We start from the raw sequence: 23,757 nt of genomic DNA on the forward strand, positions 1-23,757 counted from the left end.
AGAATTTGAGCAAAACAAAAATACATGAATAAAATAAAAATGTTGCTGCTGAACAAAATTTAACTCAAATATTTATCAAAATCACTGCATTTGAAGCTTTTAAACTTTCAAAATCTTTTTTTTACTTTTTACTCTTAAGTACATTTTTAACTGGGTACTTTTTTCATGTGATAATTTTACTTGAGTATTTTTTTTGGTCTGGTATCTACTGTAACAAAACTTTTACAGTACTTTTTCCACCCCTGTTGACCTTTTGTGATGTGTTCTTGTCCATGTCAAAGGCCAGTTGAATAACCATAAGTAATCATTTACTATTGATTATCATGGGTTTAATACCACTTCATAATGGTTAAAGTGTCACGTGTAACACCTGGCCCTGTATGCTGTACCATGCCCTGTACCCTGTGTTACGCCCTGCACCCAGTGTGTACCGTGTGCCCTGTGTGTACCATTATGCCCCGTACCCTGTGTGTGCCCTGTGTGCACCCTGTGTGTGCCCTGTACCCTGTGTGTACTCTATGCCATGTGCCCTGTATCATGTGTACCCATTGTCTAGCCAGTGTGTGCCCTTTTCTGTGCCATGTGACATGCACCGTTTGTACCCTCTGCTGTGTGCCATGTGCCCTGTGTGTACCCTATATGTGCCTTGTACCCTGCATGTGCCCTGTATGTGCTCTGCATGTGCACTATGCCATGTGCCTTGTACCCTGTGTGTGCCCTGTACCCTGTGTGTACTCTGCATGTGCCCGGTTTCCTGTCTGTACTCTGCATATGCACTATGCCATGTGCCCTGTGTGTGCCCTGTATGTGCCCTGTACCCTGTGTGTACTCTGCATGTGTACTATGCCCTGTGCCCTGTGTGTGCCCTGTATGTACCCTGTGTGTACTCTGCATGTGCACTATGCCATGTGCCCTGTGTGTACCCTGTGTGTACCCTCTGCTCTGTGCCCTGTGTGTACCCTGTGTGTGCCTGTGCCATGTGTCTCTGCGCGGGGCTGGGTTTGGTGCGCTGATGTCACAGCTGTGTGCGGTTGTGTGTGCGGTGCCTGACTCTGCTGTTGGAGATGGCCACCTCAGGTCTGTATGCTTCATCTAAATCCTCGTGTTTAGCGCAGCGCTGAGTCCGGGGCAGAGCCGCGGTTTAGACTCAAAACAGCGCGTGTTTATGGAGTGAGTTTGTAAAGTTGCTGTAAACGTTGTGTTTAGTGTGTTTGAGCCTCTGTTTGAGCCTCACACTGAGCCTGTGTGTGGAGCACGGCTCCTCCTGAGCCGCGGCGTTAGCCGCTTTAGCTTTATTATAACGAGCCACACGAGTCTCTCCAAACGGCTCCCGGGTCTAGAATCACACAGGCCGTGGTCTTAGCACATTTCACATATTTGTGGTGTAATATATCGACTTGAATCATGTCTGATCGCTGGTGTTTTGGAGCACACGGCCGCAGACAGCAGTAGCTACATTAGCTTTAGCCTCCGTTAAGTTAGCGACTAGAATATTCTACTGCGCCGCGGAAAGAGCCGTGTGTACGGCTCAGAGAGACATAAACCACGGCTCAGGGACAGAGGAGCCGTCTATGAACGTGAGGCTTTGAACAAACACGGCCCCGTGTGTCAGATAAGGGAGATAATGTGTTAAAACCCGGGGATTGTAGCGGCTCCAGCTCGGGCCAAAAATGTGCCTCTGCTACAAACTCAAATAGAGCCGGAATCAAACCCCCAACCAGACCAGCTCCTTGTGCCCGATAAACCCGAGTTTAATCAGAGAAATGCTTCAAACTGCACGATGCTTTCAGTAAATAGACGGAGCCGCAGCCCTTTTAGCGCCCAGCAGGAAGTATGGCTGATGATACTGCAGAAATACACCTAAACTTTAGCCTCTCATAGACTTGAAGCCAAATCCCCCCTCCACAGACCTGACTGGGTTTGATCTGTTTTAAAGTCATTCTGCACATGGACCAGGTCAGGGGTCACTGTAAGGGTCAAAATGTGCTGATGCTGAAGGACAGAAATATATTTGACCCACAGGCCTGTCTCTGGTCTGTAGTAGTACAGTTTACCTGTGTGCAGGGCTGAAGAAGTACAGTAAAAGTACAAATACCACAGGAAAAAAAAACTGAAGTAGTTTTTTCATGTGATACTTTTACTTTCCTTAAGTAAAAGTATTAAAGTACCTTTTTAAAAATGTACGTAAAGAGTAAAAAGTAAAAGTATCTTGTGCATATGTTGATCTAAAACTTCAAATGGGGTGAGTTTGATAAAGATTTTAGTTGAATTTTGTTAAACAGAAAACATGTAATTAATATTTTCTTCTAGCTGTTTTTATTTGTATATTTTTGTTTTGCTCAAACTGCGAATATGTTTAAAATAAACCCTCAGCCTTTTCAGTAGGTCTCAGAGTATATAAAAAAATACATTTACTTTTCAGTCCAGTTTAAAAATGTAGTGAAGTCGAAAGTACAGGTACTGCTCTCAAATGTAGTAAAAGTATACACTGTAAAATGTACTTAAATAAAGTACAGGTACCTAATACTTTACTACTTTTACATCGTTGCATTCCACCACTGCCTGTGTGGTGAAATGTAGTTACCTCATAAACGTTACAAAAAAACGTGGGAAATGCTCATAGGGCTTGATCTGTCCCATTTGGTCTCATTTTTGACTGATGTAACAATAACTGAAATACCTTGATCTCGTACCGTCAAAAGTCTCAAAATAATATCGTGGGCCATCTCAATATATCGAATTACAAGCCTCTTTGGTAAAATCATTGTTTTTGCAGCAATAGTTAAAAAACAGAGGGAACTGCATAGACCATGATCCTTTACTCTGTCAGTCCAGTTGTTAAAATATATCGAGAGTTGGGTATCGTTTCATCCCCAATTTTAACCATAAAAGACGTACAATTGTATTGTGGTTACACTGAGCTGATTCATGGGTTTCAGCTTCTTGATACATGTGACATTTTGAGGGCTATGCAAAAGAGATAATAATCTGATTTCAAATGCTCATATTCATCATTCTGAAACCTATATATAAGCAGCTAGACCACACTACCCATTTTATTTTGAGTAGGTAACAAAAATATATACAAAACAAAACATATTTCAAAACTATATCCAGCCACTTATAGTTTTTAAAAGCTATATTTCTTCAATGATTGTCTATAAAGTGACAGATATTAGTTTTGACAAGAGATCAACTGATATGGAGCTTCTCATGGCTGACGCCGATACTGATTGTTTAGAACCCAGAGAAACTGACGGCTGATTTTGATAATTCTCACAAATATATGTAATTTAAATTCACTACAAACTCCCCCCATTTTTAACCACAAGCCATTAGGACGGCAGTGTATAGGCCTGTCTCCATAATCACTATATCCACTTATCGTTCTATATATGAACATTGAAACTATATTTTTTGGGATCAGTATTTATCATGTGCACATTTTAATTGCACAACTGGGAGATTTTTGGTTATTTTTTGGCTGTATGATCAGATTGAATTCATTACAGATACAAACTAACATCTAAAGTGTTTCATTCTGCTGTTTATTTTCTGCAGATTACTACTGTAGATTTAGAATAGTTTTTGTGGTTTAAATGTGCTCTTGGGGTTTCAATATTATCGTTTATCGTCTATATTTACGTGAGCGATATATCGAACTTTGACCCAAATGTTTTATTACGACAGGCCTTGCTGCGCAGTCGTTTTGTGCCACTATCTCTTCATATTAAAGTGTTAATATGAAGCTTTGTGTGTATTTCTAGGCAACATATCGTCCAAAATAAAATATCGCCCTCTGCTGGAGATTTAAGACCAGTAGTCGATACACTAAAATCGCTAAATATCGGCCGGTTTTGACCTTTATAGAAACAGAAGTGGGGCTGATTGTTTAGCTTTAGTTGAGTCACTCTCTTGTGTTTGGATTCGTTTTCATCCAAACCTCATGACTATCCTAATGAAGTCTAGAGTGGACACTTGAGATCGGTCACTTTTGTTGCGCTATAGATGGACTAAATCTGAACACAATAGACCCGACCTATTCCCCTCCAGAAAAGTGGCTGACTCAATCCAGCCATTTTGGAGACCCACTTCTACTTGTCAGTTTCTTTATTTTTCGGATAATTCGGAAAAAAAAATCTAACTAAGCTAATAATAAGAACAAGAATATAGTTTATCAAGATAGAAATGACCATACTTGTTTATTTACATCGTGAGAATCGCCAAAAAGATAATCTCCATTACGTCACCAGAACGTGCAGAACAAACGTACTTCTCCTCATGACCTCGTCTAGATCACGACTGTTTTCACTTATGACAAAGCACGGAACTGGAACAGCTGTTTAAATATGGAACATTAAGATTCAAATTATAATGACTCATACCCAGAACATTTTTAAACTGTCAGAAAATTAATTATCGTGATATAATTAATGACAAGAGGAGGAGAGGACAGAGGGAGGAGGGGGAGGAGGAGGAGGAGGAGGAGAGAACAGAGAGAAGAAGACAGGAGAAGAGGACAGAGAGGAGGGGAGGAGACGGAAGAAAGAGAGGAGAGCGAGAAGAGCAGGTGAAGGAGGAGGGAGGAGAGGGAAAAGTGGAGATGAGGGAGGAGAGGACAGAAGAGAGGAGATGGAAGAGAGAGGAGAGGGGGAGATGGGCAGGAGGAGGGGAGGAGAGGACAGGGAGGACAAGACAGAAGAGGACGGAGAGGAAATGGAAGAAAGGGAGAGGAGGAGAGGGAAAAGAGATGAGGGAAGAGAGGACAGAGGGAGGAGGAGACAGAAGAAAGAGAGGTGCGGAGAGAGGGGGAAGAGGAGGAGAGGAGAGTGGGAGGAGTAGGATAGGAAAGGGAAAATGAGGAGCGAGAGGAGGAAGGAGGGATGTGAGCAGAGAGAGAGAGTTAAAGCTCCATTTGCACCTGCTCCAGTCTCAGAACATCAGCCTTCCTCTTGTCACACTTAATTACGATTAACTATGATTAATTTGCAACTTATTTTGGCCATGAGAATCGTGATGCCAAATTTCAATATCATCCCAGGCCTAAGCTAAACCTTTGATAGACCATTGTGTGAAGCTTTTGCTGTGCACTGAGTGAGATCGTCCTACTGTGTCTGGGAGACAGTCCGTTAAGTCTTTTTCAGTATATGACACGATCATTTGATTTTTACAACTCATAAACTAGTGACAGTATCAATGACCAAAACACACTGAGAGGAATCTGTATCTGCACAGCTGCTCTATTACTGTACATTTACATATCATATCAAAACACAATATATAATGTGTATTTGTATATAAAATATATTCAAAACAAGTGGTATGGGTCAAAATAAATATATATTTACAAACCACACACTGCAAACAGTGAACAAACACACACTTCAAAATGTAAACAAACACACTGGAAACTAAGAACACACTGTACATGTGACAGTGTGACACTCATTCTGTGACAGTGGCTTAGTGGTTAGAGGTTGGAGGATCGAGTCCCGCTCGGACCAACTTCTGTCATTGTGTCCTTAGTTTAACTTGTACAAACATCCACAGTGTCCTGGGTTGCGTACTTCCTTTGTTTTGTCCGTTTCGTCATGTTTAAAATGCAACACTGCTGCAAAACAGTGCGTAAAATTACGCGTGGATCTTTGCCCGAGGGCGGGCCGTCGGAACGTTAAGGGGTTAAACACTTAGCATCATTAGCAAGTTTTCAGTCCACGTCGGCCACATCGGCTAAAACTCTGGTAGGCGCATGAGGACGCCTGTCAATGGCGTTGATGAGCTGCGCAAATACGTCTGTGAATCACATAATTGGCTGGAGCAGCTCGTCCCCGGTCACACTCACTGGCTCACATTGAAAATAGCGCAGAATGAATTGTTGTGTGTTTATTTTATTTTCAATTCCGGTTCGATTTTTTTGTGCGCAGTGCAGATTTTCAGTGCGCGGAGACCGTGTCAGCAGTGCGCAATTGCGCGCACGCGCGCAGCTTAGAGGGAACAGTGATAATCACCATCATTTTCTGTTTCAAAATGGACCATTAGATTTACTACTTGTCCACTGCTGCCTGTTTCATAATTTTAACACAAAATGGTGCTCAACAATTAATCCAATTTTAATCAAGCTCAAAATTTAGTGAAATTCACCTCCATGAAGCCACACTGTAAGAACAAGATAAGACTTTAATATGTGACTGGCCCCAAGTTACTTCAGAGAGAACAAAGCTGGGCCTAGTAGATGCTTTGGTCCACAGGGGCTTTGGAGGAGGAAATTTGGCTGTTTTTAAGATTGCATTTGGTTATGTTCAGGAAATTAATATTGAAATGATTTTAATTTGACAAATGAAAAAAATGTAATCAATATGAGGAGAAAAGCATATACATTTTTTGTGTCAATGCTCCCATCCCGTTTCACACATCAACCCAAATGAGCACAATCAGTCAAATCGTCCCTCGGAGGTTCTGACCAAGACTCGCTCAAAATCCTAAAATGTCTCTCACCGCACAGAAAGAAAACAGTAAACCTTAACCTTAATCCCTGATTCAAAACCATATTTTAACAATTGGAAAGAACTTTTTACCTCAGCATTTCTTTAGGGGCATCATATATTTATACTGGGCTTTACACTGGTCAGATACCGCTGTCCTCGCTATCGACACATTTGAAATCCAAATATCTCATGACCCATTTCACTTTTTTTTCCACAGTTAAAGTCCCACGTAATTTCCGCTTGTTGGAGGAGCTGGAGGAGGGGCAGAAGGGCGAGGGCGACGGCACAGTGAGCTGGGGCCTGGAGGACGATGACGACATGACCCTGACCAAGTGGAGAGGCATGATCATCGGACCGCCACGTGTGAGTACGAAGAACACTGCGAAGATGAGCAGCGCGGCGAATATGAGCGCTAGGGCTCTTGTGAGCAACATATGAGTTCCAGAGCCAGTATGAGCGCCGTGGCGAATATGTACATTCTGCTGCTTCTGATGGTTGTTTTCACACATTACCGCGTTCTGTGGAGCCACCCTGACTACACTATGTTTAGTTATTTACGTGACCTTTGGGTTGGCCGTTGTTCACATGCACGGCTCATTCACCCCAAACGCCTCTTCACCTGTAAATCTACAGTGAGGACGATGCACACTCATCTGCGCAAACAATCTCTGGCTCTGCTGCGCAGACAGACCCAGGCAGACAGGCGCAGTCTCTCACTGACATTAAATTTAGCCTGGTAAGGCTAGTTTATCGTCCTGACGTCCTGACTTCCTCACACAGACCTGATCTGTACAAGCTTCTGCAGAGCTTTTCAGGGTCCAGGTGCATTGTGGGAATTGAAACAAACGTTGTAGGTCTGAGGGCGTCCTCTTTCACACAGACAGCGGAGCCGCTCTGAGGTGGCTCTGAGGTGGCTCTGAGGCGGCTCTGAGGCGGCTCTGAGGTCACTCTGAGGTCACTCTGAGGTCACTCTGAGGTCACTCTGAGGTCACTCTGAGGTCACTCTGAGGTCATCTTCTTTCACACAGAGAGTGGAGCCACTCCCAGATCAGCTAATCTCCAGAGTGTTGCTTTTTGTGTTCACACAGCTCTAGAAACGAATGCGCTTTTACATTGACCTAACAGTGCAACAACGCCCTAAGTTTGAGAAATTGAATTCAATTAATCAACTAAGTCCCCATAATATCAGCCTTTGGCCTTTGGTCAGAAGAGCTGAGGCATGAATGAGAGAATCATTTTAGGGCTGCCCAATTTGAAAATAAAAATACAACACTGACCTGAGAATGAGAAAGATTAAACTGAGACTTCAAGTCAAAACACATTTATAAAAACACGTCTATAACATCGACTGAAGGACTTTTAGTTTTAGTTTGTTCAGAACAATGACAGATCGCTTCAGTCTCCGTCTAAACGCCACTGTGTTTTTCTTTTGTTTCAGACCAATTATGAGAACAGAATATACAGCCTGAAGGTGGAGTGTGGGCCTGGGTATCCAGACACAGCCCCAACTGTTAGATTTGAAACGAAAATTAGCATGAACGGGATAAATAATTCAAACGGGACGGTAAGTGACGACTGTTTATGTCTAAAACTCTCCCAGTGAACTTATAAATACATGTAACATTGGCTTAATTTTCTGTCTCTTTTGCATGTTCTAAATGCATTTAAAGGTCCCGTATTACACAAAACTGAGCTTTAAGCCGTGTTAGGCATTTAGTGCTTTTACCTCCTTAAAAACATCCCTGAGTTGTTTTGTTTCATTCACACATGTTTGAGTAACTCTTTATTATTAGTCTAAATCCCCAAAACCTAAAATGCTGTTCCATCTTGTGATGTCATGTATTGGTAGTTTTCAAGTTAACAGCTCCTTTTACCTTTAGTTCAGTAGAGATTGACATTTCCAGGCCTGAAATCAACCAAATGATTCTAGTGAAGGTGTGTGGAGTTTAAAAACACAGTGGAGCACTTCCTGTATTACCACATAACATGACAAGCTGGAACAGAGTGTTTTCAGTTTGAGAGAAGAACTCAGCCTATACTCAACATGTGTGAATGAAACAAAACACAACTCTGGGCCTGTTTGTGATGAGGAAACAGCATCAGAACACAGGTAAGAACATGGCGTAATATGGGTCTTTAAATAAACATAATATTTTCAGTTAGTGTCTGCAGCTGTCACCGTAACTGATGGAGTGTTTTCTCTGCTCTGTCTCGCAGGTGGACTCGCGTAGCATACCAATCTTAGCTAAATGGCAGAATTCTTATAGTATTAAAATAGTTCTTCAAGAGCTAAGGCGTCTAATGATGTCCAAAGAGAACATGAAGCTTCCACAGCCCCCTGAAGGACAATGCTACAGCACCTAATCATCATGGATTCTTTTGACCCTCTGTCTTAAAAATCTTACTCTTAGAATTATTGTGTAAAAACATCAAGAGGCTCACTTCACACATCAACAAAATTCAGAGCAGCATTGGACTTTTTCTTCGTTAATAGCTCATTTAAAAAAAAGCCCCCCTCTGATAGAAAGGCAATGAGCCCACGGCCTTTAGCAAAAGATCCGAACGGCTGCTTTCTGTTTGAGTGGGCTGGGAAGTGGGAAGCATGACGCCACACTGAGGTTGTACCAAACTCCTCCCAAATAATCTTAGTTTTACGACAACAAAGGCATGTAACTAATATCTAGTCAAAGAGAAGCCATTTTGAGTTTGTTAGTTAAGTATAGCAGGTTCATTTCAAAATATCATGCAGATGCTGAAGTGGCGGTAGTTTAAAAGTAGTATCACACGGTATGAGAGATTTTTTTTATAAATATATATTATTATATATCTGTATTTGACACCAATTCGTTCTGTTCTGCAGCTCTTTGACATGTGACAGACGTTCAAGCCTGTTCCGTTCTGAAAAAAACAAAAAAACAATTGCATTTAACTTCTAGTGGCAGGTGTATGAACTTGTAATTTTCTGAAATTAAAGTCACTCTCTGCAAAACTACTCTCACTCAAGTTGATTTTTGTTCCTCGGTCTTGCACTTGTTGGTTTGTCCACTAGGGGGCGTCCTCTGGGTGGACACGCACACGTCACTCATGCATTATTTTGTGAGCACAGCGTGACCTTTATAAATGAAGCTTAGCTGTTGAAATCACACGCACTGCGCTGGTTGGACAGACTAGTTCTTATTAGACTAATCCTTTCGAAATAAAAGCCCTTATGTCCTTGTGTCACAATGGGGAAGTTTTAATCTTGCAAAGTAAAAGAAGCAGTAATAAAAAATAGACCTTAAATCTAGTTTACCTTGAATATTTATCATTATAATGATGTCTCTCTATATGTTTCAGTACAAGTATAAGACACAGACTAGTATACACTCATGGACCACTATGAACCTACTGGACACTGAGGGATTACACACACATATATAAGGACACAAAGTACAACATTTAATGTGGAACATCATAGTATATTGTCTGAAGAAAGAGTATTTTTTATTATTGTGATATCAGAATCGAGTCTTTTCCTTAGTATTGACTTTGAAAGTGTAGTAGCACTAGAAAGTGTAGTAGTACTAGTTGTTAGTAGTAGTAGTAGTAGTTAGTAGTAGTTGTGCAGAGTAGTGAAATTGTGGTATTGAGACACTAGTCCAGTCTGACTTTTTTTATCAGTATTACTAGTATCTGGTTATTGTCCTGGGGCCAGGTGGAGCTGGGAGAACTGGAGGCACTACTGCGTCTGAGACATGACCTTTGCGTGCTTCCTCTACTGTTTGATTATTCATATGTCAATTATGCCAAATGGAATTTTAAAGGAATTACTGAATGCAGCCCACACTTTGTCTCATGACCACATGAAATATTTAAATGTTTTTTTAGATTAAGACATGAAGACAATTAAGCTTTTTGCCGAAAAACTATTCAAATGGCAGATTTCACCATCTGCAAAAAGCCTGAAAACTCACTTGTGTCCAGCATCTTTGACTCTTGAGTGTTGGTATTATTATTATTATTATTATTATTATTATGGAGTGACAGCAGCTCAATTGGTTGAGCGTTAGTCCACTCATTCGTTGCTCAGTCAGATCCATTGACCCACAGATTGGCGGTGCAATTCCAGCTCCCACAGATGAATGTTGTCATTGTGTCCTTGGGCAAGACACTTAACCTCCCTTGCCCCCAGTGTCCAGTGTCTGTGTACAGTGGTGTATGAGTGTGTGTGAATGTGTGAGCGGTTCCTTGATGTAAAAGCGTTTTGAGCCTTGAAGGTGGAAAAGAGCTGTATAAAGAAAATATTATTTCTATTTGTTGATAACAGCATCTACATAAAGCCTTTTCGAGCACAGTCAGTTCTTGCCCCGAAACACATTTTAAAAACGCTAAAAGAACATAAGCAACCCATTATTAGTAACAGCAAGCCATCATTTTAACTATGTCTGGGGTTAGTCACAGTCTCGTCTGCCTCACACTTAACATTTTAATATATAAACTTCTACTTACATAGTTAAAGCTTCAAAAATGTTGCAGATTCAGCTGGCCACATTGAGGTAAATAATGTTGTCTTAGACTTTTATGTATCTTTAGGGTCTGAGAATGTTCAAAATCCCAGAACGAAGGCGACTGGAGGCGAGATGAAGAACCAGAACATCTTCACAAATGAGCATCTAAATATTAACAAAACAACACAACAAACAGGTCCAGTAAAACCCATAGACTTTATATAAATGGACGTAGCTAATCTGCTGTCCGCCATGTAGGAAGTGATCATGGGTGCACTTTCGGCTCTATCGATTCTGACTCCAATTCAGTTTACTTTGAAAAACTGTGTCCCCTCTCTCTGTACCTGCTGCTGTCAGACTCGTCATTTTGGTCTTAAATGTTCGTATTAACCCGCTCTACATGATCCTGAGGTTTTTATTTCACTGTTGTGTCTGCAACTCAAGATGTGAACATTAATAACAGACAAATCAGGGGCCTTCTTTCCCCGAGGTCACTCCCACTAGCATTAGCAACAGGTTTGATTGACAGCGTTGTTAAGCACTCGCTCTACGCTAAACCAGTGGTGTGGATGGGAAGGGGTGTTACCTTCAACACTCTAGCTCTGGATTGGCTCTTTGGTTGCTATGATACTCACGGTCAGAATTCCTAATATGGAACTTGTCTCCAAATAGGCCGCTGTAACTGCTCTAGCCTCGACGAGCTTCATTTGACTCGAGGTGAACGCTGTGGACGTCACACTCACTTAGTCCACTTCTTTATACAGTCTGTGGTCAAACCTAAAAATCTGGTTTGCTAAGTGTCCATCATGATCTCTTATAAACTAACCAAACAAAATGCATGTATAAATATAGTGTGGACATATAAACTAGGGTCTGATATCATCTCCGTGTATGTGAGCCAAAATGGGAGCCAAAACTTCTACTGTTTTATCTCATTTTTTGACCTCCAAAAACCATTTTGATGCTTTTCTACCTGCCTCATTCCACAGTTAAAATACTGATGACATTTAACTATATAGACTCCCATTTCAAACGCACACACAAACAGTGGCTCATTTGGTAAAGCATTTGCATTGATCTGAAGGTTGGCGGTTCGACATAAACGTCATTGGTTGAGCGTTCAGAAGCACTGACCCAATTCCAGCTCCCACAGATGGATACTGTTGTTGTGTCCTTGTGCAAAACACTTAACCCACCTCACCCCCGGTGTGCGTGCATGTGTATCGTGTATTTTGACAGTTTACATGAGATACTGTGGATTGCTGTGATTTTGGCGTCCTCAGAAGTGTTCAAGGCTACAGGAGAATGATGTACTGGAGCTGCCTCTACGTTTGACCTTTCACCCCTGTCCCATTCATCAAAGTTATTGTAGAGGCTGCCGTGAGCATCTAGTTTATCTATGTAAAGGCCTCTCTGTCAAAGTAAAATATTGTCTGAAAATGACAGTGCAAAAGCCAGAGAAAAGACCTGATGACGCGTAACCTTGGAATGTTGATGCCTCATGAAACGAGTCTTAATTTTAAAATGACGATAAAACATTATAATGTGTTTGCGCGTGTGTGTGTTTGTGTGTGTGTGTATTTGTGTGTGTGTTTATGTGTGAGTGTGTTTGTGTGTGAGTGTGTGTTCTGGGAAAAACAGTGTCAAAAGTAATGTTGTTATGATAGTAAAATTTCAAACTTAATTTCAATACTAAGAAATAGACTTGGCACTCGATACCAACTCCGATACCATGATGATAATAAACACACTCTTTCTTCAGACAATACACTGTGATTTTCCACAATAAATGTTATACTTTGTGTTCTATTTCCATGTGTGTTATATGTGTGTAATCCCTCAGTCTATGTGTCTTATACTTGTGAAACATACAGAGATACATCATTGTAAAGACTTGGTTTAGTTCTGGTTCAGTCCTGGTTTGGTCCTGGTTTAGTCTTGGTTTAGTCCCGGTTTAGTCCTGGTTTAGTCCTGGCTTAGTCCCAGTTTAGTCCCAGTTTAGTCCTGGTTTAAACTTGGTTTAGACCTGTTTTTAATCCTGGTTTAGTCCTGGTTTAGTCCTGGTTTAGACCTTGTTTAGACCTGGTTTAAACCTGGTTTAGACCTTGTTTAGACCTGGTTTAGACCTGGTTTAGACCTGGTTTAGAACTGGTTTAGTCCTGGTTTAGTCCCGGTTTAAACTTGGTTTAGACCTGGTTTTAATCCTGGTTTAGAACTGGTTTAGTCTTGGTTTAGTCTTGGTTTAGTCCTGGTTTAGACCTGGTTTAGACCTGATTTAGTCCTGGCCTAGACCTGGTTTAGTCCTGGGTGTATACTAGTCTGTGTGTCTAAAGATATTCAGGAAACGTTTATGTTCTGTGTTCTGTCCTGTGAATGTTTTTAGTATCAATACTTCAAATCTAGTTTCGATACTTGTTTAAAATGATTAGCATCTGATTTTCGATACTTTTAACATCCCTAATTTGAATTCATGTTTATCCATGAATCGCTGTAATATCTTTAAAAAAACAAAATAGTCATCTCCATTTTTAACAGCTTTCTTATAAAACCAGCCCAATAACAACTATACATAACAATCACACTTGCATTACACGTTATGTCACCTACCACATGCTAAAAACTGACTAAATATTCCACTTTCCAATTTTGTGAAGAAAATTGAAATATTCAAGCCGCTCGTCTGATGAATCTGCATGCAAATGGTGCACCTGCTGCTCCTAACACTCCATATGTTTGATATTTTTGTCCCTTGTCTGTAAAAGGCGTGTGGATTATTGCACAATATGTCACAATATGGTGGTCCGGCCCCTCACACAGTTACATAAGACGTCTCACAAATCGACAGTATCACAGTTTGGAACAACAGGTTTCAGCTTCAGCTTTCTTTCACTACTTAAAGCTTGTAAAACTGAGTAATGTTTGAATAAAACTTTAAATACTCCATGTACTAGCAGGTCTGGAAGACGTACTCAGTTTTGTTACTTAAGTAAAAGTACAGATACCGGAGCAAAAAAATACTCAGGTAAAAGTATCACATGAAAACATCTACTAAAGTAAAAGTATTAAAGTACCTGCTTTTTTTTTTTTTTTTTTTGAGACAGTAAAAATCAAGTACAGCACCTTTAAAGCTTCTTAAGGTGGAGTTATTTTAAAGTGATACCAAATACAGATAATATTTTTACTGTAGCTGTGGGTCCATCATAAATATATCACAATACACGGCACATGACAAACACACTCCGTTTCATTTGCGACAGTCTCTTACATTTAGTCTATAGAAACTATAGAAACAGCTCTATATGTTTTTACACTGGCCACACTAAGGTTTAGTCCTGGTTTAATTCTGATATAGTCCTGATTTAGTACTGACTTAGTCCTGGTTTAGTTCTGGTTTAGTCCTGGTTCAGTCCTGATTCAGTTCTGGTTTAGTTCTGGTTTAGACCTGGTTCAGTCCTGGTTTAGACCTGGTTCAGACCTGTTTCAGTTCTGGTTTAGTTCTGGTTTAGTCCTGACTTAGTCCTGGTTTAGACCTGGTTTAGTCCTGGTTCAGTCCTGGTTTAGACCTGGTTTAGTTCTGGTTTAGTCCTGCTTCAGTTCAGATCTGCTTTAGACCTGGTTTAGACTTGGTTTAGTCCTGCTTCAGTTCTGGTTTAGTACTGGTTTAGTCTTGGTTTAGTCCTGGTTTAGACCTGGTTTAGTCCTGGTTCAGTTCTGGTTTAATTCTGGTTTAGTCCTGGTTCAGTTTAGATCAGGTTTAGTCCTGGTTTAGACCTGGTTTAGACCTGGTTTCAGTCCTGGTTTAGTTCGGGTTTAGTCCTTGTTCAGTCCTGGTTTAGTCCTGGTTTAGTTCTGGTTTAGTCCTGGTTCAGTTCTGGTTTAATCCTGGTTTAGTCCTGGTTTAGTTCTGGTTTAGTCCTGGTTCCTGGTTCAGTCCTAGTTTAGTTCTGGTTTAGTTCTGGTTTAGTCCTAGTTTAGACCTGGTTTAGTCCTAGTTTAGTCCTGGTTTAGTTCTGGTTTAGTCCTAGTTTAGTCCTGGTTTAGTCCTGGTTTAGTTCTGGTTTAGTCCTAGTTTAGTCCTGGTTTAGACCTGGTTTAGTTCTGGTTTAGTCCTAGTTTAGTCCTGGTTTAGTTCTGGTTTAGTTCTGGTTTAGTCCTGGTTCAATCCTAGTTTAGTTCTGGTTTAGTCCTAGTTTAGCCCTGGTTTAGTCCTAGTTTAGTCCTGGTTTAGTTCTGGTTTAGTTCTGGTTTAGTCCTGGTTCAATCCTAGTTTAGTTCTGGTTTAGTCCTGGTTCAATCTTGGCTTAGTCCTGGTTTAGTCCTGGTTTAGTTCTGGTTTAGTCCTAGTTTAGTTCTGGTTTAGTCCTGGTTTTGTCGTGGTTTAGTCCTAGTTTAGTTCTGGTTTAGTCCTGGCTCAATCCTGGTTTAGTCCTGGTTTAGTCCTGGTTTAGTTCTGGTTTAGTCCTAGTTTAGTCCTGGTTTAGTTCTGGTTTAGTCCTAGTTTAGTCCTGGTTTAGTCCTGGTTTCAGTCCTGGTTTAGTCCTGGTTTACTCCTGGTTTACTCCTGGTTTAGTCCTGGTTTAGTTCTGGTTTAGTCCTGGTTTAGTTCTGGTTTAGTCCTGGTTTAGTCCTGGTTTAGTCCTGGCCACATTGAGACATGTGGCCTTTGCTAGTTGCTTCCATTCGACCATCATCTTGTCTTTAGTCCATCTCTCCAGTTTCGTGAATTGAACCATTCTCTGTCTCATCCTTCCCATTCCACCTTTGTCCTCTAGGGGTCGCCCTTCCCTCACAAATCCCCCTGTCTTTTCTATGTAAATCCTTTCTATTCCTTTAACAGAAGCTTAAAACCAGCACTGGCACTCCACTCCTGAGGCAGCACACTCTCCCTTTATCCCTGAGAAAAGTGTCTGTTTGTTGTTTAGGGACCCTCAGTCCTTTCTGCACCATGTCCCAAAATGTCCTCCACGTTTTAGGAGCTCTGGAGGAAGAGGACACTCTGAAAAAGCCACACCAGGGAGTATTTTGGAGCTGTTAACGGGGAGCTTGGTGTTCTCCTGGTGTGTGTGAGTGGGTGGGATGACTCAGTGTTGCTCTGGAGGTTGACCTTGCTGTAACAGACTTGACTTGACGTGGACAGTTTCGGCTCCATCACTTCACACTTTGAGTTTGACGCGGCTGTTTATTTTGTTTTTCCTCCCGGCGAGTCCTGGAAGTCATGAATATCAAATCAGACATGGCACTTCACATGAAAAATAATAAGAAAGTTAAAAATACGACTGAAAAGAAGCAGCTCCCTCAGTTACGTCAATCTCATGTCCATCTTCCATCACGCAGAGGTGGAAGTGAGAGCAAAGATGAGACTCAAGTAAGAGTAAACTTCAGAATAGTCTTACTCAAGAAGAAGTACAAAGTAGTGAGCTTAAGAAATGACTTGAATATATTCTGAAAGACAAAACTTAAAAAAAAATGCAAAAAATCTGGTGTTTTCAAAGGACAGACACAAAATGAGACAAACTAGTAGTATTTGGGAAAACTACTACTCAAGTTAGTCTGTTTACATCTCCAAAGCTCAAAATGCTCTGTTCCACCTTGTGATGTCATGAAGTGGTAGTTTTCAAGTTAACAGCTCCTTTTACCTTTAGTTCAGTAGAGAATTGGCAGTTCCAGGGCTGAACTCATCCAACTGATTCTAGTGAAGGTGTATGGAGTTTAAAAACACAGTGGAGCACTTCCTGTATTACCACATGATGACATCACAAGGTGGAACAGAGTGTTTTCTGTCTGAGAGAAGAACTCGAGCTAAATATGCAGGATTTGTGTGTTAAACATGTGTGAATGAAACAAAACACAACTCCAGGTCTGTTTGTGATGAGGAAACAACATTACTACTGCGGGTTATTTTTAGAGCGTAACCCCGGCGATTAACGAGGGGCCACTATATATGAAGTACTACTCAAGTGAGAGTAACTTAAAGAGTAAATGTCGGGACGTAACATCTGATTTATAATTTGATGTTAATATCCTTTGAAGAAAACATGAAATACAGTAATGCTCAAAATGTGGAGCCACAAAAATGAGCCAAACTGAATCATATCTGAAGGAGCCAGAAACTGTTCAGATCATTTTATATTGTTACATAAAGCTCCAGTCACTTTAGACTCACTCACAGAGGGAAGAGGAACACAGCTGTTACTCAAGAGTACTGTTACTTCAATACAAATATTACTCAGGCAGGAGTAAAAGTATGCTGCCAGAAAAGTACTCTGAAAAGCACAGTTTCTTTACTCAAGTAAAAGTAACTGAGTACTACCCACTTTTGTCTCCATGCACTTTGGATTTACACAACCTGCCTGTGTCGTATTTGAACATGAGACGTACACACTACACACTGTATATAGAGACGTACACACTACACACTGTATATAGAGACGTACACACTACACACTGTATATAGAGACGTACACACTGTATATAGAGACGTACACACTGTATATAGAGACGTACACACTACACACTGTATATAGAAACGTACACACTACACACTGTATATAGAGACGTACACACTACACACTGTATATAGAGACGTACACACTGTATATAGAGACGTACACACTACACACTGTATATAGAGACATACACACTACACACTGTATAGAGTTGGCTCTTTAACCTCTCGAATAAAAATAATCTGAATTTTAACTGAATTTTAACGGACAAAAGCCCAAATGAAGATGTGCAGATGATTACAGCGTGTTCTACCTGTGCTGTTCATGAAATTTTAAACCCACGTGAGACGACTTGGGGTTTTTTGGAGGACGGGGACTTTTGGAGTTCGATGCTCGGGGATGTAATGGTGAGTGGCAGCTTGGAGAAGTAGCTGGAATAATAAGAGCTCTGTGTGGAGCCAGTTACAAACCTTACAACTGTATTAACTTTAAATCAGCCCTATTGTGGAGAGCCATAGACAGGCACTATTTTGTCTCTCTATTTTGTACAGGAAAGAGTTTAAAGGTCTTAAATTACACAAAACTGACTCTGAGCTGAGTCATGTTCTAATGCTGTTCCCTCCTCAAAAACAGACCTGGAGTTGTGTTTTATTTCATTCACACATGTTTAAAGAGTGCAAAGATGAGCAAAGTAGTGATCTTTAGAAAAGACTTGAATATATTGTGAAGGACAAAACTATTAAAAAAAAGCAAAAAATCTGGTATTTTCAAAGGACAGGCACAAAAATGAGACAAAGCAGTAAAAAAGTATTTGGGAAAACTACTACTCAAGGAAGTCTGTTTACATCTCCAAAGCTCAAAATGCTCTGTTCCACCTTGTGATGTCATGAAGTGGTAGTTTTCAAGTTAACAGCTCCTTTTATCTTTAGTTCAGTAGAGATTGGCAATTCCAGGTCTGAAATCATCCAAATGATTCTAGTGAAGGCATGTGGAGTTTAAAAACACAGTGGAGCACTTCCTGTATTACAACATGATGACATCACAAGGTGGAACAGAGCGTTTTCTGTTTGAGAGCAAAACTCAGCCTAAATATGCAGGGTTTGTGTGTTAAACATGTGTGAATGAAACAAAACACAACTCCAGGTCTGTTTGTGATGAGGAAACAACATTAGAACCGATCAGAAAATAGAATCATATGGACCTTTAAGTTAATGAGAGGAACTATGGTGTGGTTTCAGACGACATCACAGACGACACAAATGGGAGCAGCCAAATTGAAAATTGTTAAAAAGGAGACTTCTTTTGAAATATATTGAGTCCTTGAGTCTAGTCATTAATAGAAATGAGTAGGTTCAATATTTGTGAAATTACCTTTTGAATAAAATATGAAAGACTGTGGTAATGTGGTATTCTGTCGTCTAAAAAACACCACTATAAATCTTAGACAAATGACACCATCATTATCCAGTACATCCATGTTAGAAATCTGAACCAATTTTAACAACATAAAAAACTGAAATACCTGAAGTAAGTATGACATCATAAGGAGTCCAGTGAGTAATGGCATGTCTGTGTTATTCTTACTCTGTACTTCTGTGGATATAATGTCTTAAATGCGATTCTATGGCGTTGTCCTTGGCCGGGTCGGTGTACTAAACTCTTTGGCCTTGCTCCTGGTTCACTTGTGGTCTGGTGAAGTGCATTCTGGGTTTTCTGCTGACTCAGGACCTCACTGGGGGTTTTTGGGGTTTTTGAAGTCAGACCCACACTCTCTGACAACACTTTAGATATCCAAAGGCCAAACACAGCCAGGACTTTTAGACGCAGTTGGGATCAGTCAAAAGCAATGACAATGAGCACACACTGAAAAACAGTCGTACTTTAAAAAAAAAAGAAACAGCTGTACTTAACAAACAGTCATACTTAAAAACAGTCATACTTAACAAAACAGTTGTCCTTAAAAAACAGTCGTACTTAAAAAAAAACAGTTGTGCTTAAAAAACAGTCATACTTAAAAAGAGCTGTACTTAAAAATAGTTGTAGTTAAAGACAATTTTATTTAAAAACAGTCAGACTTAAAAAACAATCTGACTCAACAGTCGTGCTTAAAAACAGTTGTGCTTAAAAACAGTCATTCTTGAAAAAACAGTCATACTTAACACAGTCGCACTTAAAAACATAATCCATCCTGTTTTTTATAATGAAAAAAAACAGGATGGAACTGTCCTCTGCTGCTCACAGTAGCTGTTAGCACATTTTCAAATGGCTAATCATTAGCATGTTTGTCCACTGATCTGAAGGTTGACGGTACATTGGCTGAACAGTGCTATCCACTGACCACTCCACAGGTCGGTGGTGCGATTCCAGCTCCCACAGATGAATGCTGTTGTTGTGTCCTTGGGCAAGACACTTAACCCATCTCACAGTGTCTGTGTGCACTAGTGTATGAATGTGTGTGTGAATGTGTGTGTGAATGTGTGTGTGAATGTGTTGGGGTGTATGTGTGTGTGTGAATGTGAGTGGGGGTGTGTGTGAATGTGTGTGTAAATGTGTGTGTGAATGTGTGTGAATGTGTGTGTGAAGGGGTGTGTGGGTGTGTGTAGGGGTGTGTGTGAATGTGTGTGAATGTGTATGAATGTGTGTGTCAATGTGTGTATGAATGTGTGTGTGGGGGTGTGTGTGAATGTGTGCGTGAAGGGGTGTGTGTGTGTGTGTGAATGGGAGAGTGGTTGATGTAAATCACTCTGAGCCTTGAAGGTAGAAAAGTGCTGTATAAAAATGTGACCTTTTACCAACAGATAGATGCCAAGTATTGACTGCAAATTGACAAGCACTAAAACATGGTTACAAAACTATATTTAAAACTTGGACAATTTCGTGAGATTTTTTTCCTGTTTTGTTGCCAGAAAAAACAAAAACCCCACAAATGCCAGTGTAAACATTTGCAGTCCAAACAGACACACTTCTTCGTTAAACAGAGAACCAGAGGACAGCGATCCTAAAAGATCCACCATGATCTAAGCTGGGAAGGAATGCAGTGTCCGGGACCTCTGTCTGAGCGTCCGGCAGACTGCTGGAACCAGGCCCCGCCCCCTCAGCGCTCACCTTTACCCCTGGGGTCAAAGGTCGCCTGGTGTGTGTGTGGATACTGTAAAAAGCTTTGTCTGGTTTACGGCCGGTCGGGGCCACAGCGTCCGTCTTCCTGCCTTCCCCATTTGTTTGCCCTCTCCGCCTCACTCTGACGGCTTAAAAATAGAACCAAAATGTAGGAAAAATATCGAGTTTTGCAGCTGTAGAGAAAAGAGATGACAGTTTTACATTTTGAGCGGTGAGTAGGTAAGAAATTCCCACTTGGTAAATCGTGCAAAGTTTAGCCGAGCGTTAAGCTGCCAAATCTGCATAATCATAACCTATGGATACAGACCGCAGTGCAACGCTGAAGTAGAGGCACTGGAAAGAAAAAGTTTAAGGTAAAATGTAAAATATAAAAAAGAAATGGCTGTTTTTACATCCACAGAGAGTAGAATACTTATTTTACCAGACACCATTTGCTGATTGACATGGGAAGGTTTTAAATGGCCCCCTCACGTTATGACTCTCCCCCAAACACCCACGCTCACAGTTTAAACAAGAACTGAACATATGAATTTAAAGTACGCTATGTAACTTTTCTAATAAATACCTGTCTCCATGGAGATATAATCGCTTTGCCTTGAATGTTCCACAGTAGGAGCGACAGTAGGTCAGTTGATAGAGTGTCCACTGATGCGAAGGTTGGTGACTCTCGACATAAACATAATCGGTGGTGCGTTTCCGGCTCCCACAGATGAATGCTGTTGTTGTGTCCTTGGGCAAGACGCTTGCACTCTCTAACTCGTAACTCGCTCTAACCCAGGCACCCACACAAATGTGATTGACAAGATAGCCAAAAACAGCCATGGGTTTCCACTTCCCCCATTCCCCATTTCAAAAGATATAATACAATCCCTGGCCAACAAAAAAGTTGCCATCATAAAAAAAGGTCACACACTAATGTTTTGGTTGTTCCGCATTTATCTTTGATTACGTCACACATTCGCTGTGGCATTGTTTCGATTTCGCTTCTGCAATGTCACAAGATTTATTTCCATCCAGTGTTGCATTAATTTTTCACCAAGATGTTGCATTGATGATGGTCGATTCTGACATTGCACAAAGCTTCTCCAGCACATCCCAAAGATTCTCAATGGAGTTAAGGTCTGGACTCTGTGGTGGACAATCCATGTGTGAAAATTATGTCTCATGCTCCTGAACCACTCTTTCAAAATTTGAGCCTGATGAATCCTGGCATCGTCATCTTGGAATATGCCCGTGTCATCAGGGAAGAAAAAATCCACTGATGGAATAACCTGGTCATTCAGTATATTCAGGTGTCAGCTGACCTCATTCTTTGAGCACAGACTGTTGCTGAACCTAGACCTGACCAACTGCAGCAACCCCAACCTATTTGCTTAGTTAAATCCAGGTGGAGATTTGTTTTTTTGGCCAGGCAGTGTATTTTGGATTTCCACAACCTGCCTGTGTCATATTTGAAGTAGAAAATCCTGAGTTGGCTCTTTAACCTCTTGACTCAAACTAATCTGAATTTTAACGGACAAAAGCCCAAATGAAAATGTGCAGGTGATTCCAGTGTGTTCCACCTGTGCTGTTCACGAGCCCATAGGCCCATTTCAAACCCACATGAGACGACCTGGGATTTGTGGAGGAAGAGGATGTTTTGGAGTTCGATGCTCGGGGATGTAATGGTGAGTGGCAGCTTGGAGAAGTAGCTGGAATAATAAGAGCTCTGTGTGGAGCCAGTTACAAACCTTACAACTGTATTAACTTTAAATCAGCCCTATTGTGGAGAGCCATAGACAGGCACTATTTTGTCTAATATGTGGCTCTAAAAGTGTACGAATGTGAGCACAGGAAATAGTTTACAGGTCATGTATTACACAAAACTGACTCTTGTAGCTTTAAGCCCTGTTCTAATGTTGTTACCTCCTCGAAAACAGACCTGGAGTTGTGTTTTGTTTTATTTATTGCTTAGTTAAATCCAGGTGGCAACTTTTTTTTTTGGCCAGGCAGTGTATGCCATTAATCACTATGGCAATAGTCCTGATTTTAAATCATTAGGGGCAACAGTAACTCAGTTCGCCCACTGATACAAAGGTTGGCGGTTTGAATCCTGCTCTCCACATAAACATCATTGGTTGAGTGGTCAGACCCGTTGACCCTCATTCCAGCTCTCACAGATAAATGTTTTGAGTGTGATTTGCATGCCTTGAAGGTGGAAAAGTGCTATATAAAAAAAAGACATTTACCAGTTGCCACTCTGAAATCCATAGCTAGCCAACGTTTCTGCTTCTATTACTAGATTTGATTTGAATTTGCGTATTTTGAAATGGTGTCAAACTAGACTGCATACAACAAGCCACAATATGGTAAATAGTCACGTTTTTATATGTTACTTTTCCATCTTCAAGGCTCAAAACACTTATGTCTTGCCCAAGGACAGAACAACAGCATTCATCTGTGGGAGACAACAATGTTTATGTCAAGAGCAGGATTCAAACCACCAACCTGCAGATCAGTGGAAAAACGCTCTACCAACTGAGCCACCGTCGCCTCCATGATGGCTCTGGTTCTAAATAAACTTGTTCCATTCTTGTAGTAGACTTATATATTGTTCCTTCTTCTCAAACCTACTCATCTCCTCTTCTTGTCAGACAGCACTTGTGCCAAAGCCTGCATTAGCTCTCTACGGAGGATGCTTGTGAGACGTATTCTTGTGGAGCGATCCTAAAGAGCCTGGGGAGCTGAGCAGAACAGAAGAAACACCATTTGGCACCAAAACCTAATTTAACTGATAAAGAGAGTGTGAGACTGATGGACAGTTCTTGTGTTTTGTACTGCTTTGAACCTGCGCACGCTCCAAAGAACCTAGTGAAAAGTGCCTCCGATCAATATGGCGGATCAAATGGGCGGCGGAGGAGATGAGGTCCAGGGATTAGCACTCCTATAGCTCCACTTGATTGCTTTGGTCTCATGCATGTACTGTTCAATCTCATTTATTTTCACGGAGCAGTTCTCTAGTGGGCATTACCTCGTCTTCATAACATTTGACATGCTAGCCGACTGCTACGTGGGCAGAATGACAAGGCAAATATTAGCTTGAAGTTAGCCAACGTGCTAAGGATGACAGGCTAGCAGGCTTGGAGAGAGTAGAAAGTTGAGCAGTGTGAAGGTTACAGCGTTTTATTCGCGCAGTAGGCTAGCAAAACATTACCAAACTTTCTATCAATGAGGGCTGTCGTT

The 23,757-nt window shown here is 41.0% G+C and overlaps 1 protein-coding gene across 1 annotated transcript; it reads left to right on the plus strand.

Annotated features, from left to right (window-relative positions):
• Nucleotides 1–989: 989 nt before the first annotated feature.
• On the plus strand, nt 990–9,477 carry ube2v2 (ubiquitin-conjugating enzyme E2 variant 2). The gene is made up of 4 exons (XM_033982183.2): nt 990–1,077; nt 6,703–6,848; nt 7,924–8,049; nt 8,703–9,477. Exons 1-4 carry the CDS (start codon nt 1,065–1,067, stop codon nt 8,847–8,849), a joined length of 432 nt encoding a protein of 143 aa, XP_033838074.1. The 5' UTR covers nt 990–1,064; the 3' UTR covers nt 8,850–9,477.
• The last annotated feature ends 14,280 nt before the right edge of the window (nt 9,478–23,757 follow it).

This window comes from Periophthalmus magnuspinnatus, chromosome 17 (genome assembly GCF_009829125.3).
Source record: "Periophthalmus magnuspinnatus isolate fPerMag1 chromosome 17, fPerMag1.2.pri, whole genome shotgun sequence".
NCBI classification, from domain to species: Eukaryota; Metazoa; Chordata; class Actinopteri; order Gobiiformes; family Gobiidae; genus Periophthalmus; species Periophthalmus magnuspinnatus.